General features: G+C 37.9%; 1 protein-coding gene across 6 annotated transcripts in view; it reads right to left on the bottom strand.

The window, feature by feature from the left end:
- LOC131048267 (uncharacterized) overlaps positions 1–16,550 on the bottom strand; it is a 160,539-nt gene that overhangs the window by 103,227 nt on the left and 40,762 nt on the right. For all 6 annotated transcript variants that reach the window (XR_009371953.1, XM_059218177.1, XM_059218176.1 and 3 more), the window contains exon 3: positions 14,632–14,703. Coding sequence is in view for 5 of the 6 variants with exons in the window: in XM_059218177.1 (XP_059074160.1) it covers positions 14,632–14,703 (72 nt within the window). In the remaining variant the exon portion in view is untranslated. The remainder of the gene's footprint in view (positions 1–14,631; positions 14,704–16,550) is intronic.

Here is a 16,550-nt window from a genome sequence, read left to right as displayed (position 1 = left end):
CTGGAAACCCTAGATCTTGTTCTTGAAACTCACCTCACATCAATACCTCAATAGCTGCCAAAAATATGCTTAAAATCTATACAACATTCATGGAAACAAAGGTATTAGTTGAGTTGAATAGGCAGCTCTCATTAAAGATCTTTTAACATATGACTGGAACATGTTTTTGCTGCCACAAATAAGTTGAACAGTCCTGCCAACCTGCCATGGGTGCTGCCTTTCTAGACGTCATGCTCCATTTGAATTGAAGATGCCAAAACCTTGCTGCCATAGGCAACTGAAATCCATCAATATACCAGCACAATAGAAGACAAAAAGACCTGTTTCTACCATTAATGACAGAGATCAACTTATGTGTAAGGTTTGAAAGGATAGCAGCCTTCACAAATAGGAGCTGTTGGTGCACCACACTTTTATGTTTTTAATGCTGTTCAAAGGGAAGTGCATATCACTTAATTGATTGTCATCTTCTGTTGTTTGACCGAAGGAAACTAGTGGCTTAGCCACTCAGCAAGTGTGCCCTGTTTTAATTCTCTTTTTCCTTTTATTTTAGTGTAGTGTCCCTACCAAAATATTTCAACACACTTGCAATTGTTTTCAATTTTTGCACACAAACATTTCATCAAGCAATTGGTGTTTCTTAGGAATCTGATTAATAACAGCTGCAGCTACTTATTTTCATCATAGACATTTTGACAAACCAAAGTACCCAGACTCGGACTCAGCTCGGACTCGGCAAGGCCGACTCGACACGTGACTCAGCTATGACTCAGCAACGACTCGGCAATGACTCGGCAAAATAAAAAAACCCTTGAAATTAAGAGATTTTTAACAATTTAAAACTTGTTTCATGCACCCATTATTGAATAAAGCCTAATTATAATGTGTGCTAGCTTGTTATGCCATGAAAGGCATGCTGGTAGAGTATCTACTTGTTTGGGGCTTCTGCTAAGTATTTTCTTTGGCCAAATTGAAATTTTGGGAGCACCAACATGAGACATCATGAACATCTTCACTTGGAAACTATAAGGAATGCTTGTGTATGGTAGCATTAAATAGTGTGCTTTTTGAACTTAGGTTTTACCTTGGGACTATAGTTGACCTTGGTCTTTCTTGGACCTCTTAGTTTTTAGGCTATATATATGTTGGATGGAAGGGGGAATTGTAAGGCCAGAAGGGTTTGAAAATATGCTCCTTAGAGACATGTCCCTTGCCAAAAATAACCTTGTGCCCCATGGGGGGATTTTTTGGGATGTGGGGACAGGTAGGAAATGTCCCCAAATCACCCCCTTTTTTCAAAATTTTAAGAAACATCCCTGTTGTGAGGTACTCACACATCACCCCATTGCAAATGAAGACCCCCACTTTTTGCTTTCTAAGGTTAGCTCTTTTAGTTTTGTTGTTGGTCGTTTTAGTGTCTTAGCCCTTGCATTGAAGGGATTGAGTTTCTCAAAGGTCATCAAATCAAGTGGATCTCCTCAAGGTGGAGTGAAGGAGGTTAGGTCAGTTGAGTGATTAGGGGTTATTTAGATCATTCCTAGGGTTTTTGTGTACTATCTGGTCACGCTTCAAGTTGCTAAATCAAACCTTGGTTGAATGCATAGTGTCCTCCTAGGTCCTGTCCCTTACATCAAGGTCAGAGTGAACTCGCCTTAAGAGTCTGGAATGTCATCCTGATCCTGAAATGGCCTGAAATTTGACTGTCTGGAAATTTGAAGGATACTCCTAAAACTAGATTTTGCATTATAACTCATGGATGTCCGAAACCACTCTCAAACATCCTGACAATATATATGGAATATAACTTAAAGTATAAGAAAGAGAAAAGACATAAGGAAATGTCACTTATACTTAAATGTTATATTCCATATATGAATCTTGACGGAGAGACTAACTTGTCAAACAAGTCAAAACATTGACCTGTCGTGGCCAAGTCTTGGATCTTGTACTCGGCGAGTTTTGCCATAACTCGCTTGACTCGCGAGTCAGGCGAGTTATGGTCAAAACTCACCGAGTCTGAGTCCCGAGTCAGCAAAACTCGCCGAGCTTGGCTCGACTCGCCTGACTTGCGGCGAGTTTGGGAACTCTATGACAAACAATTCCACTAGCAATGATTTACTCAAATCTCAGGTTATAATATAGAAAAAACTTACCAATATCACCAAGTAAATATATATCAAATTTCCACTACTGATACAAAATAGAATGCTAATATAAATACTAAATATAAGATATACATATATAGATTGGGAATTTAATTCTGGTCTCAAACTGAGCTGCTAGTAAAAACCCAAAAAACAAAGATAATTTCTTATTCAATATTAAAGACAACTCCAAATATTCATAGTAGCCCCCATAACCAGTACGACACCTCAAGAAGAAGAATAAAGGTTGTTATCAACAATGAAAGAGGGATTTTATTCCCCAAACAAGTGTACAACAGCCTAAATTAATTCTTCAAATGCTGCGCCCAATTGCTAGCCAATGCAAAGGCTGTGGCTGAGCGTGATGAAGGTTAAGGTTAATAAGCCTTCAATATCATGAATCGCCTCCCACAAATCATATTTGATGCCTTTCTTGAATGGTATGCTCACTTCCAAGGAAATTCAAATTGGTACAACTGGGTTTTGGACTCCCAACAATTAAAATATCAATTGTTTATATTACTTCAAAATGTCACCATCATTTCTATAAAATATCTTCAAAAAACTCAAATCTTTAATTTTTTTCCCAACACAAATTCTAGATATTATCTGAAATCTGAAAGTTACAGTATTCCACGAAATTTCCAAAGAAATATGAGATGATAAGCATTTCTGTGAACCTTGCCTGAATTCACCTTAGATATTGGCTAGGAAGAAATCCTTCTCTGAAACCAATGTTCCCTTGGGGTTTTCAGCCTAGGGTTTGAACTTGAGCAAAATACCCAAACTCCACAATAGATGATGAGATTGTCCAAAGATGTGTAATCCAACTTCATTGTTTCTAAGGCCTTTTTAACTCTTTGCAACTCTGCAAGAGTGGCTCCTCCTTCAATGTCTCCCTTTCTCTCCTTAATTTGGGCCTTCCAAATGAGGTCTTCGATAATCTATGTGTCCCATCAGCTCATGACAAGACTTGAACCACTTCATCATCTATGATTAGTAACTGATTCTTCAATTCCCTGCAATTCTTTAGGCCTTGGATCCAAATAAGCAAAGTCACTTGGCTCATCCACAATGAGGTCTCATGTGTTTTGTCTTCAATTTCTTAATAGACTTCACTTTTAAATTGTTCTAAATCAACAAAATTTGAGCTAGAACCCAAATCAGCTCTCTCATCATTACACAAATCTGTATACTTTATTTTATTTTTCTCATCATGTATCAGTTCCTATTTTTCCAAAGTTTTCTTAGTCTCGCCTCCTAAGGCACCCAATGCTCACCAATAAATGATCCACCCTTCGTCATGTATTCCATCTGTTCTTTACTTTTGAGGAATTTGTTAATAGTCATAACAAATTCTAATTTAAACCCTAACACGAAGAGGAGTTTGCACTTCACCATATATCACATATTGCACTTCAAAGTTGTGATTTCCTTTTATATTTTTTCTTCCAAGCACATAATGGCCTATACTTTTACATATTTGATTTTGGCTACCTCCTCTAGAGTAGTCTATGTCAGCTTTAGCTGCCTTGAGTCAACCTGAACCAAGAAGAGCATGGTAGGCTGGTTTGTGCAATGCATCAACAACAAAATCAATTTGGGTGGCAATAATTACCTTTCAAGCATCACTAACACCCTAAGTATCCCTACTAACTCGCTTCTGCTCTTTCAAAAATTTGATAGTTATAGAGTGGGATTACCAAACCTTTGCCAACTCTCCACTAGGACAACATTTATGCCAAAAAATCTGTCAAGATAAATATGTCAACGCCTTCCTGTTGACGTGTATTTTGTACACCATCATACACAGAATAAAATACCCATAGGCATCTTATCCTCTCTTGAATAAAGTCGCTAACTGCTGAAGATTTCGCAAGAAGGATCAGTTAGGATGACTCCAATGTTCTTGTAAGTAGGGTCTCTACGTGTGGATAAGCACCAGTGGTCGTTGTGATTGCTGTGTCATCAAGGGGCCTTACGTTGCCGAAGATTTTGCTAAACTAAACAAAACAAGCTTTTCAAAAAAATATCAAAAGGATAGGGTTGCAAGAGGTCTAATCTAGTCTAACCCTAAAAATGACTTCATGTGGACAAGACTTGGCAAGATTCTACCAACTTCAATTTTGCCATAAATTAACAACTTAATTGAAATTGATGCGATCTTCTAAGGTAACAAATGATTTTCAACACATCAAAGATCAAAGACACTACCACGAAGGTACATATCCAAGATACAACAATGATTGAAGGTTTGAGTGATTCCAATATCTCCAGTCGACCACGCAAGGCGTTCCTACAATCAGCAAGAAGCTAGTGGTTTGGAAAGCGGATCCTACCAAAGATCAAGTCCAACACTTCGTCCTTCGAACTAACACACTACTTTGATTGAGAATGTTTCAAGAAAAAAATGAACAACCATGAAGATAACCAAGAGAATTGCAACAAAACACCATAACTTCAATATTTCATTAATTCCAAAGTCATCATGTACAACAATTGTTTGAATCCCTTCCTCAAAACTCAATCTTGCTACAAAAGTAAATTGCTTCTAAACTCTAATCTCTCTAATACATCAATAATCTAATCTTCTTCTCCCATCTAATTATGAAAATGAAATGAAATGAGGGTATAAATAGCATCCTCAATTACAATGAATGGTCCAAATCAGAAGCAGATCAATGGTCAAGATTATGACACCTAAACCCTAATTAGGGTTTCATTACAAAAGTTCCCCTTTTATTGCACAACATTAAATGCATAGCCAATTATTAAATTTGGCACGAAAATCTAGGAGACATAGACCAATGACAATTAAGGTGCCATGTCATCTATAACAACCTCTCATCTAGAATCTTATTCCCTTTCCTATGCTCCTTTTTAGCATATGCAATGAATCTTGATACGATTCCCTCGATCTCAGCAATTGGAATCTCGGGAAGATTCTTCATTCTTTCTTCTAAGTGGATGACCTGATCAAATGCATCTAGAAGAGCTGCGTCCCATGTAAGTTCAAGTTCCTTAGTCTTTTCGATCAGGAGCATGGTAGCAAACATCTGGTCCTGTTGCTCATCTGTGATATTAGCGTCCTTGCAAAAGATGACCTTGATCCTATCTTCCAATTCCTGTAAATCCACATCTGTCTCAACTTCGATCCTCCTGATCAAGGCATATATAACATATGAACTCATGTGGAAGGACTTGGTAGCCTTGAGTCTCCTCAACTGTACGTCCAAGCAATGGCTAATCATTCTAGCCCAATGAATTGTTCCCTTTCCCTGAACTATCACCTTGATGAAGTAGAACATCCACTTCTCAAAGTAGAAGGCCTGAGGGGCTCCTGTGACTCGGTTGAGCATTGTAATCAAATCTCTGTACTCCTCCTGGAAATCAATCCTGTGTGGTGTGTTCGGTACCTTGCTCAGGCGAGGACGACTCTTGAGTAACCAGTTCTTGTTGATGATGCTTAGGCAAGCATCTGGATCATCTTCGTACATTGACCTGGCTCCTTCTATGCTCTTGTAGATCATATCTCTGTGCTCTGGAAGATGGAAAGCCTCACTTATAGCTTCCTCTGAAAGATAAGCTAAAGTGTTTCCTTCCTTGGACACGATCGTTCTGGACTGGGGATCATAATGACGAGCACACTCGATCATCAACTCATGGCACTGTACTGTTGGAGGGAAGCCGGCCGCCTTAATGATGCCACTTTCAATTATCCTCCGGGCGACAGGTGATGGCTTGCCAATGTAGGGGACCTCTCGAAACTTCTTCGTACTGAAGTTGCCTAAGTTGGTATCTCCAATGTTGCTCCATTTAGACACGATCTTGGTCTCCACTTCTTTGGTCTTTTGATCTTCCTTCATGAGAGCTGGACGACTAGTGGATGCTCCCGCCTTCGGGGTCGCCATACCTACACAACATTTCACAATAAGTAACTAGGTATTGCAATGCATAACATAGATTAGATTAAAGATTAATTTTAGGAAACTTCATGATAAGTCTTTGAGTTATCATTTCCTAAAAAAAACGATCGAGCTATTTGAAATTCAAAATTTCAAAATTCAAAAATTTGAAGCAATGACGATCAAAATTCAAAATTTAAAACAAGGGATCACATCGCCATACCTCACTTGAGAGCTTAACTCTAAAATGCAAAAAAGAAGAAAATCGCCTAGGCAACAATCGAAATTTGGTGACTTCAACGTGATCTCTCTCAAGCTAGCAACTTCGCCACCTTTGGGATGCCTTTGACATGATCTTTAATATCTTTGGCAAGTTCACCTCACTTGAAACTTCAAGTTCGCACTCCCTTGATGATGTTTGCGCCTTCCTTGGAATGGAAATTCGCTCCACTTGAATACCAATCGCACTTCTCCAAAATCGCATATGGAAAATGATAAAATGATAATGTGAAAATGAAAATTTTCACCCTCCTTTTATAAGCGCTCACCTCCCATTTACCTCTAGGCCGACTTTGCCAAAATAAAGAAATTAAAATGATTTTTAAATAAATAACAAGGGCCGACTTTTATAAAATAAACAAATAAACACCAAGCGCCCCATTTTATTATTTAAAATAATAATTAATTAATTAAATGCCATCGCTTTTTAATTAATTCGATTTAAATAGGCAAAAATTGATTAATTAATGCTTATGCGCAATTTTTAAATGCTATCAATTGATTTATCGATTTTTTCCTAGCATTTAATAAAATTTAAAAAATTGTTTTAGCGCCAAAAAATGGGAGAAGGGAAAGATACGAACCTATCGCTCTGGTCCCTGACTGAGGGACAGGAGCGAATTACCCTTTTGACCTTGATTCTTGTGCTTTCGACATTCAAAACCATCATCTTCACGTTGAAACTGGCATATTTGCAAGGAATCTCGAACTTGATTAACTTGGTTTCGTAAATGAATGCCTCTTGTGACTATCATCGCCCTGGTCCCTGGCTGAGGGACAGGAGCGATTTTGGTGTTTTCTCCTTGATCTTAGCTTCTATGATCACCAAATCTCATCATGAGGAAGAAACAATGTTATCCTTTCGTTCCATGCTTGTTCTACTTGCCGTTAACAAGGCACTTTGATGTTTAGATGGATTTCGCCTGGTCCCTGACTGAGGGACAGGAGCGAACCTTGTATCTTGGCCTAAATTTGTCGCTTTGTAACCTTTGTTTCTTGTTCATTGCCTTCCAAACGATATCCGTGATCTTGTGTATCCTTGCCTTGTCATGATTTTGAAGGAAAATGGATGATCTTGTGAAAATCGCCCTGGTCCCTGACTGAGGGACAGGAGCGATGTTGTCTCCTTGGCTCAATTGATCACCTTTTGATGTTTAATTTCTTTGTATATCATCCTCTTAAGACACCTGGACACTTGTGCAACCTTGTACAACCTTGACTTGGCGTGATTTTTGAAGGATTTGGCCAATATGGTAAATATCGCCCTGGTCCCTGACTGAGGGACAGGAGCGAATTTGAGTATTATGGGCTCATCCTTGCTTGTATCGACTTGCAATCACCTTCACCATGTAGAATGAGGTCCTTTGATCCCTCTTGGACACTAGAAACTTGATAAACCTTCAAAACTTAGGCCCTCATAAAGATTTCGCTCTGGTCCCTGGGAGAGGGACGGGAGCTACACTGAATTTCGCCCTAGTCCCTGACTGAGGGACAGGAGCGAACTTGGGCTTTTAGTGCAAAATCTTCATCATATTAACTTGTAATCGTCTTCAAAGTGCAAAACGATGCCTTTTACTCCCTTTCAAACATTTAAAATGTGAATGGCAACTTAAATTTGGCCTCATTTGAAAATTTCGCTCTGGTCCCTGCCTGAGGGACAGGAGCGAATTTAGACATTTTAGTGCAAATCCTTCATTTTGGCGATCTTCATAACTTCGTCCTTCGTCAAGACGCTTCAAAATGTCCTTGCCTCCTTGTATCCTGACTTGGAGTGATCTTAAACTTTGAAGAAAGGCGAATTAACTAACATTTCGCCCTGGTCCCTAGCTGAGGGACAGGGGCGATTTTTCATGTGCAAGCTCAATTACACTTTGCCAACCCCAAAATTTATCTTCAACGATCTTGTTGTGCATCCCTTCATTTATCCATGGCTTGGAATTCATTCAAACTTGGCGAGAAATTTGACCTAAAGCAAAATCGCTCTGGTCCCTAGGAGAGGGACGGGAGCACCTAGGTCAATTTGAGTCTCCCGTTGATGTCTTGTAATCTTCAATTTGTCTTCAATGGGTTCATTTCATCCTCCTTTCTTGCCTCAAACTCAAAACTTGCTCAATCTTCACCCAAATTTTGCCCTATGAGGAATTTCGCTCTGGTCCCTGGGAGAGGGACGGGAGCTACACTGAATTTCGCCCTGGTCTCTGACTGAGGGACAGGAGCGAACTTTGCATTTTTGGTCCGTTTTCCTTCACGAAGGCACTTCAAGTTATATTCAATTGATAAAACATATCTCCTTTGATCTTTTCAAATCGTCAAGTTGTTTAAATCCTGCAAGGACAAGGCAATGTTTGATTTTAAGCTCCGGTCCTCCACTGAGGGACAGGAGCGATTTTCACTCCTGGGGCATCTCCGTGCTCATGAAATTCTTCAAATTATATTCAACGGAAAGATCATGCCTCCCTTTACCACTTCCACTCGAAAAATCATCTTGATCCTACAGGGACAGTAAGATTTTTGAAAACGAGCTCCGGTCCTTCACTGAGGGACAGGAGCGACCTTGCTCCTACAGGCCAAAATATCATGATTTCGGGATTACAATCACTTCACAAGGCAAAAACAAGACCTTTCCAATGCCCGGGATCAAATATCAAAATTTTCAAAATTTGGTCAAAATCACTCCATTGGACAAAATTCGCAATTTCATCATTCACACTTAGACAGATTTAGACTCTTCATTCAAAATTCCAATTGAAAATAGACCAACTCACTTAGCCTCTGGCGAATTCACTTTATTCAAAATTGCACCCTACGAAAGGAAGCTCGAAAAACTCTCAAGACTGACTGGACTTTGGCCTGAAAACGACAAAACAGAAACCCTAAGGGTTGGCCCTAAATCCAGACAACTGACAAACTAAACCAAAACCCTAAAAAGCAAAGCGAAAGGCGAGCAAAAACGAGCAAAAAGAGGGGGTCCCCATTTTAATGGGGCGATGTGTGAAATGGTCACAACACTTCCCCTATGGTCTGTATGGATACTTTTCATGATCTTCAAGACCATGGGATTGACTACCTACTCATTGTTCATCAAGTCTTCTCTATTGGCTGGCAAGGTCAAGATAATTATGACATAGTGCAACTTGAGAAAATTTGGAACATGTTCATTAACTTTTACTATAACCAAAGGTTTTTATATCATCTCCATTATTTCTTTGTCTAACTAAAGGCAAGAGGCTAGACTTGTGGTTCTATGACTCCTTAACATCGGTACTTTCTCAAGATACTTAGGTTTCCCTCTTCCTCTATTGCCTTTTGCAATTTTGCTCAACCTTCTATGAAACTCTCTCTCTTTTTGACTAGTTTGGGGTGTTCAATTTCCTTCCTTTTCCTAGGGTAACAAAAAGTGTTGATACTTTGAATCTATTCATATTCACATCCACTCCTAATTGATTCAGGCAGCCACTATTCTCATGGTCACTCGTCCACACCACTAACAGAAAATTCTTGCATTGCCAATTCAGTCAATTTGAAGACTCATGCAATGAGACTTTCCATTTGTTGCATTGTGTGCTAAATTAGGGATTTGTGTTCCATCATATTGGATTGAATTGTTCTTGTTACCACCTTGATTGATTTGGCACTAATGTTATTCCCTTGTCTTGGATTGTTATATCTCAAACTAGTGGCTCCTTTCAAGCTCAAGCACCTTTATTCCTGTTGAATAGGCAATAATTGAATGTATATCCTATCACTTAACAAATGTCACAAAATACATTCTTGAGCCAATTGGCACTAGTGCACCATTCTGTCAATAGGTCCTACACCAAAACTCTTTATTGTCCTTTCATTCTTCTTTGAACTCAAGGAACATCACATTGTATCTTTAAAATGAATTTCCATTAAAGCTAGTTTCTTCTTTCCATTATCATCCTTCAAGTCACTTGCACTCATCCTCAGGCACTTGTCCTTTCATCACTTCCAATGATCATTGCTCTATCATAAGACTGTTAGTAACCACTTCCATCTATCTCCTCAAATTCAAAGAAAGTCATTAAATGACTCAATTCTTCTTAAAACCTTTTCTGAGCTCCTTCTCCATCTTATTAAGTAACACTAAGGCTCTCCATCCTAAGAAGATGAGTAGGAGACCTTACAAAATCTTTCACGAAGACAACAATCCCCAATCCGCCATACAGAAACCCATAAAAAGGATAAAAGCTGGAACAAAGAGCTAAAAATTATAAGACAAGAACTTTTAATTTCACAAAACCATCTTCAAAAGAAGACCTTTAGCATTAAAGGAGTTCAAACAAAACTCAAAGCACTAACAAATAAACTAAAGGAAAAAACCAAAATGTTACATCCCTCTTTCTTGACTTTGGAAAATGCTTATTATGCTTTGTTTTAGCTAATCAATAACATTGCTTTTATTCTTCTATATATGAAATTCTTATCAAATGGAAAATGAATGATGAAGTTGTTTTGGTATTATTATTTTATGAAGTTTGACAATACGGTTAAGATGTGGCTAATTGAATTTTCATGTGAACAAGTGTTTGCAAGAATCACAACACCCTCTGGAGGGAGGGAGAGTATCATCAAGGAGAGGGTCGCAGATTTTGGATAAGAACATTGCCATTGAGTTCCGAGTCCAAGAATTCGGACATATTCCTTAGCGTCGCAGCCTTGGATAAGTACAGTTTGTTCCACCTTCTTGTTGGTGTTGATCCCGAGTCACCTTGTCACCCTAGCACCGTTTGACTAGTTTGGTATCTTGGGTTAGAACCAATTTCTTCATGACTAAGTGTTCTTGCTTATTTTGTTACTTATTTGTTATGTTCGTGCATATATATATACATACATACATATTATCGCCCCTTTTGAGTGCTTGATTATTGTTATTATTTTATTGTTGGAGGATTATATTCATATTCACACACATACGAGTTGGACATACGTGTATGAATACGAATATGTCCATTTCTTTTTGGTATGCTTATGTTATGCGAGTATCGCATTGGTGGCGGTTTCAATTTTGGTGACCACCGACAAGCATCTCGGGGAAGGCCACCACCTTTGTGGCGTAAGTCTTCTAGTTGTAACGCTAGGGACGTTACTTCACTGGCCTATTCGCTGTCAATGTTTTGGCCAAACACGGGTTGTAGTTTACATTGGGGGAAAAATTATCTTGTTGGTTTGAAAGTCCTCTGTAATCATTTATTCTTGCCAGCCGATCTTTGTTCGGTGATTTAGTGTGAAAGGCGACTAATTTGAGTCGCTTCTGAGATTGTTCCTATCAAGCTTGGAGCATTGTTGAATCCTTGCCAATCTCAAGCCAATTCCTGTTGAGCATAGTTGGTACTGTCAGTCTGTTCCACCAATTCACAAGCATGTGATTACTTCTTTTTCCATCTCCGTTGAGAATGTTTATCCAATTAGCATTCATTCATTGTTAATAAGAATCAAGAGTTGATTCCTTAGTATGTTGAAGTTAAATGATCTGTTAATTAAGCAATTACGAATGAAAGAATCGAAGAGCATACATTTTCTGCCTTTTTCGTTGCATGGTATTTCGTTAAGCTGAGAATTAAACTGTGTGGTTACATTCACCGGAAAATCCTACGTAGCGTACCCACCACATGGTATAGCTGAGGCATGATCCGAGTTGTTCAATGTTTATGTATTCGAAGTATGTAAAATACTGATTATACTGTGATTGCAAATAGTTCTATTTTTGAATGTTTGGTCTCTTCTTTTGGAAGATAATCTCTTAGAAGTATGGGAATCATGAGCAACCATTGAATCTTGTCTTTTACATTTTAACCAATGGAAGAAAGAAAGTCTGTTTTATACTGTTGAATATATCTGTTCTGTAATTTCGTGGTTATGTTATGAATGTGAAGCTCGTATGTGAATCTGTCTATACCAGATCTTATAGTATGGTTAAACCAACAGCCCGTGCTAAGTTAAAGGCTTATTTTCAAATCCCTAAGGTAGGATTATACCGCTGTCTACCTTGATGTATGGTTTTCTGTGACTTGCCATTGGTCAATTAGACCCATAGGGATGTTGCAAGTACACAACCCCTCCTTTCATTATGCCGAGTAAGGGTGGTGGGCATTGACTACACACAATAGTGCTTATTTTGAAAGCTTGGTCATGGTGGCGCTGCAATCAACATGCGTCCATCAGTTCACAGGAGTCAGATACACTACTAGCCAGAGCGTCATGCAAATTAGGGGGTACCTATAGTGTATGACCAATTAGTCTATGTAGATTCTAAACACCAAGCTCAAAGGCTTAATGGCATTCGTTCTATCTTTTATCTGCTATCCTCGTGAAGGGTCGGGCCCTTCTAGTAGGAAGAGGCACAAGGGACTTATATCCATGGTTGGACAGAAAAGCCCTTGTGATGCTCTCCCTCTCCCATGTTGTCTCGAGTTATGACACTGCTCAATAGAAAGTCCGTTCTCTGTAATCTCTTGACCCTTCTTTTTCCTCTCATTAGAAATTAAGTAATATTTAATTGAAAGTTAATTTCTTTTCTGCTGAAATGGTTGGTTAGTTGGTAGTTATGTTGGCTAGTAACAGATTTATTTTCAGCTGAACTTGAATGTTATTGAAATCTTTTCAGTAGTATTGTTTGTAAGATAATGTTTATATCGTTAAAGTATTGTTGGTTGTTACACAAAAGATTTGAGAAACGGAACAGAAAAAACACACATCCATACAAGTCTCTCGAGCTTTCCCAGCACAAGGAAAAACTACAAAATAATACCTTAAACATTCTATAGAGCTTTGAGGGGAGCATAAAAATGGCTCTTAACAACATGCAAAGTTATACCAAGTAAAAATCCACCAAACCTGCATGCTCAAAATTCCATGCACTTCTTGGCCCAAACCTGTTCAAGTTTTCATTTAAGGGGAATGATATGGGGGAAAGAAAGAGTTAGGGGCTGAGGCCCCACTCATGGGAATCATACACTCATCAAATTTCCTTTATAAATCATCTAACATGGATATTTTTAATCCCCTCAAAAGCTCCCCTGCCTAAGAAATGCACCACCTTCAAATACAAACATCTATCTTACAAAAACTTGAGTTATGAATTGACAATATCCATAAGAAATGTACAGATAAAATGTAATAACTAATACCTATACATAACCAAGACTAATCTTATTAAGAGTTTGAGACAATTGAGAATCCGTAATCAAGAGGCTAAGCCTGACTCAATAAATGATTTTTCAATAAAAAACTTGATTGGTGGTAGGAGTAACTGACAGTTCTGTTCTCCTATTAGCTACCAAATCAACTACCTGGTTATCTTTGCACTTGAAGTGTGAGAACCTGATTTGGTCAAAAGGGTATGCAATCATTAGGTTGTCATGCATTGTTGCATTCAATATCTAATTCAAGCAATGTCAACTGACTGTGCCCTTGATGTGTATTTGAGAGCCCCTTTAAGCCCAAATATTTTTCCATACTTTTTCTTTGCTAGTCTCAAGTGCTTTATAAAGAGCCATAGCTTCACCATGACTATTGTTATCATTGTCAATGTGAAGAGTAAAGAACACAATAGGTTGTCTAACACTGTCTCTAAAAATTACACAGCAACCTGCTGGCTGTATGTTATCATTGGCTGCAAGATCAAAATTTCTTTTCATTGTGATGGAAGGTGGCATCCCCCACTTTGTCTTAGCCACTTGTACGCTATTTTCACTCATCCCTTGAGGTTCATAATCTTTACAGAACAAAATTGACTACTATGTAGATGTGACTTAGCAGTTTGCTTGGCCATGATGAAAGCCAAAACAATTACTCTTTTACTGCAAAATGTGTATATTGTTTGTACATAATTGGTGATTCATAATTGTGTTCTATCTTCTTCATAAATGTAACACATTACCCTTCAGAACTCATAGTTTTGGTCATAACGTGGTCTACACTATACTTCCAAAAACGTTCTTAAATAATTTGATTTGTACATGTTAGATTACATTTTAAGACGGCATAATAGGAAATTACTAACCTAAAAGCCAGCAGATATTCGTACGTCTGAAATGCTCTAAAACAATTTAGTCTATATGTGTTCAATACATTTTAAGACTGCATAGAAAGAGACCAGTAACCTAACAAAAAACAAATAATCACTCAAAGAATTTCTATCTGATCACCTACATATACATCCTCAGCAATTTGTATAAAATTCATGATAGAAATGCTCCGTGGAATTATTTAGAAGTCAAGAATCAGTGAGAAGCACAAATTAATCAGGCATTTATATTGCATTTAGGTAGAAACAACACCATGGGAGCAGCTTTGTGACGGACACAGGCCTCCTCCACAGCTTCATTGGCTGAGATGCATAGAACAGATACCTGCATGGTAAAGGAATAGATCCAATTAGCAATTTACATCACATGCATTAACAGGAAAATGCATGCTTCTGAATAATGAGGCAACAATCTGCATAATTTAACTAGCTAAAGTGAGTACTACAAAGTTTAACTAGCCCAAAACTGATGTTGCAGTATCTGCCAAATACAATTTAAAGCAAGCAAAATGTTTGTATATAATAAACAAAGCATAATTGTATATGAGACCTGCTCTAATTAATTTCATGAAGACTTCTAATGCAAAAATATGGTAGGGCTCAAGGATCAGCTAACTAAAATGTAGTTGTCATGCATGAGTTGCATGACATTTAGATATATGTATATGGTAGTGTGCATAAGAATCTGTTAAGGTCTGTGCACACAGAGACAAGAAATTGTGAATATTCAACTTTATATAAAACAAGTTTAAATATTTCTTGGGGACATTTTCTTGGAAGCTGTTTTCCCCTCTTTTACTAGTGTGTCTCATGGGTTGTGGTGATATACAATAGTGAAAGGAATAGAGATACAAGTAATTGTTGAAGCTAGAGATTAAATTTTTCTGTAGACACCCCAGATTCACCACTAACCCTCGTCTTACTAATTTTTCATTAATTATTTAATCATTCTCATAATTAATTAAATAAATCCATATTTAATTAAGTACCCTTTGCCATAATTTCCAATTCTTCTTTAGGGTTAATTAATTAAACTAATTTGTCCCGATTCATCCAATTCAATTAATTAGTTAATCCAAGATAACTTAATTAATTAAGGCTAATTAACCTCACTAATTTTTCTTCTATTTTTAATTTTTTAATCCATGGACTTTCAATCCTAGCCATCAAATATCCTCACATGGATTAAAATCTAAATCCACCATCATTTGTCATGTGTCCCCACTCTCCCCATGCTCCAAAGTGTGAGCATGCCTACTCACCCTGCTCCTTACATGTGTGAGCATGCAAGCTAGTAAGCTTGAAAGCCTGCCAAGCCTCCACCCCATCTTTGACTTTTGGTTTAGGCCCACTGCCTTGCTCACACGTGTAGCCTCCATTTCACACTACACTTGTCTCCATCTCATCTTACACTCATCAAATATTTTCTTCCCTCTTGTGACACTTGTCACATGATAAAATCCTTCAATAGAGATAAAGCCATCATAAAATGGTGTGCTTTGATTGCATAGGTGCAATGTAGAACCTATGTAAACTAGGGACCAGATTGTGCCAAGGCCACAACAAGGTTTCCACAAACAGGAGGACCATTTGCAAGGACATCAATCGACCTTTGTACAATATCTCAGAAAGATCAAGTCTTGGCTCAAACCTTTGTTGCATTGTAGCTCAGCCCATTTGAAGAGGTTGAAGAAGTCCTACAAGTCAAGTTTTAATCCCCGCTACTTGCTTTTGTTGAGGATTTGCCTCCATTGGTCACGCCAACAATACATGGTCATTCAATGCACCCATAGTACTATATACGGTCTATTGATTATAATAATGGATCGTGCTATCCCAACCTATCTTTGCCAACTATTTTTTCCCTGTCAATGGTTAATTTATCAAATAGTTGGCATGATAAGTTAAGCTTGCAAGTTTGTGTGTTTAGTTTGCAATGATTTTTAAACAGGGTTGCCAGGAGACCGGTACCGGTACTAGTACGAGAGGCCATACCAGTACCAATACATCTATTTTTTTAAATAAGAGACAGGGATACTTGCAGACATCATTTTTTTTAATAGAATTTAATAATTTATAGAAAATATCATGACATAATTTAATAATTTAATATAAGAAGCAACAATAAATAAATTATTTTCTCTTTTCTTCAAATAATTTGATAATTTAATA

The sequence above is a fragment of the Cryptomeria japonica genome, chromosome 3, assembly GCF_030272615.1.
Source record: "Cryptomeria japonica chromosome 3, Sugi_1.0, whole genome shotgun sequence".
Taxonomy (NCBI): domain Eukaryota; kingdom Viridiplantae; phylum Streptophyta; class Pinopsida; order Cupressales; family Cupressaceae; genus Cryptomeria; species Cryptomeria japonica.
This window is presented reverse-complemented; position numbering and strand designations above follow the sequence as displayed.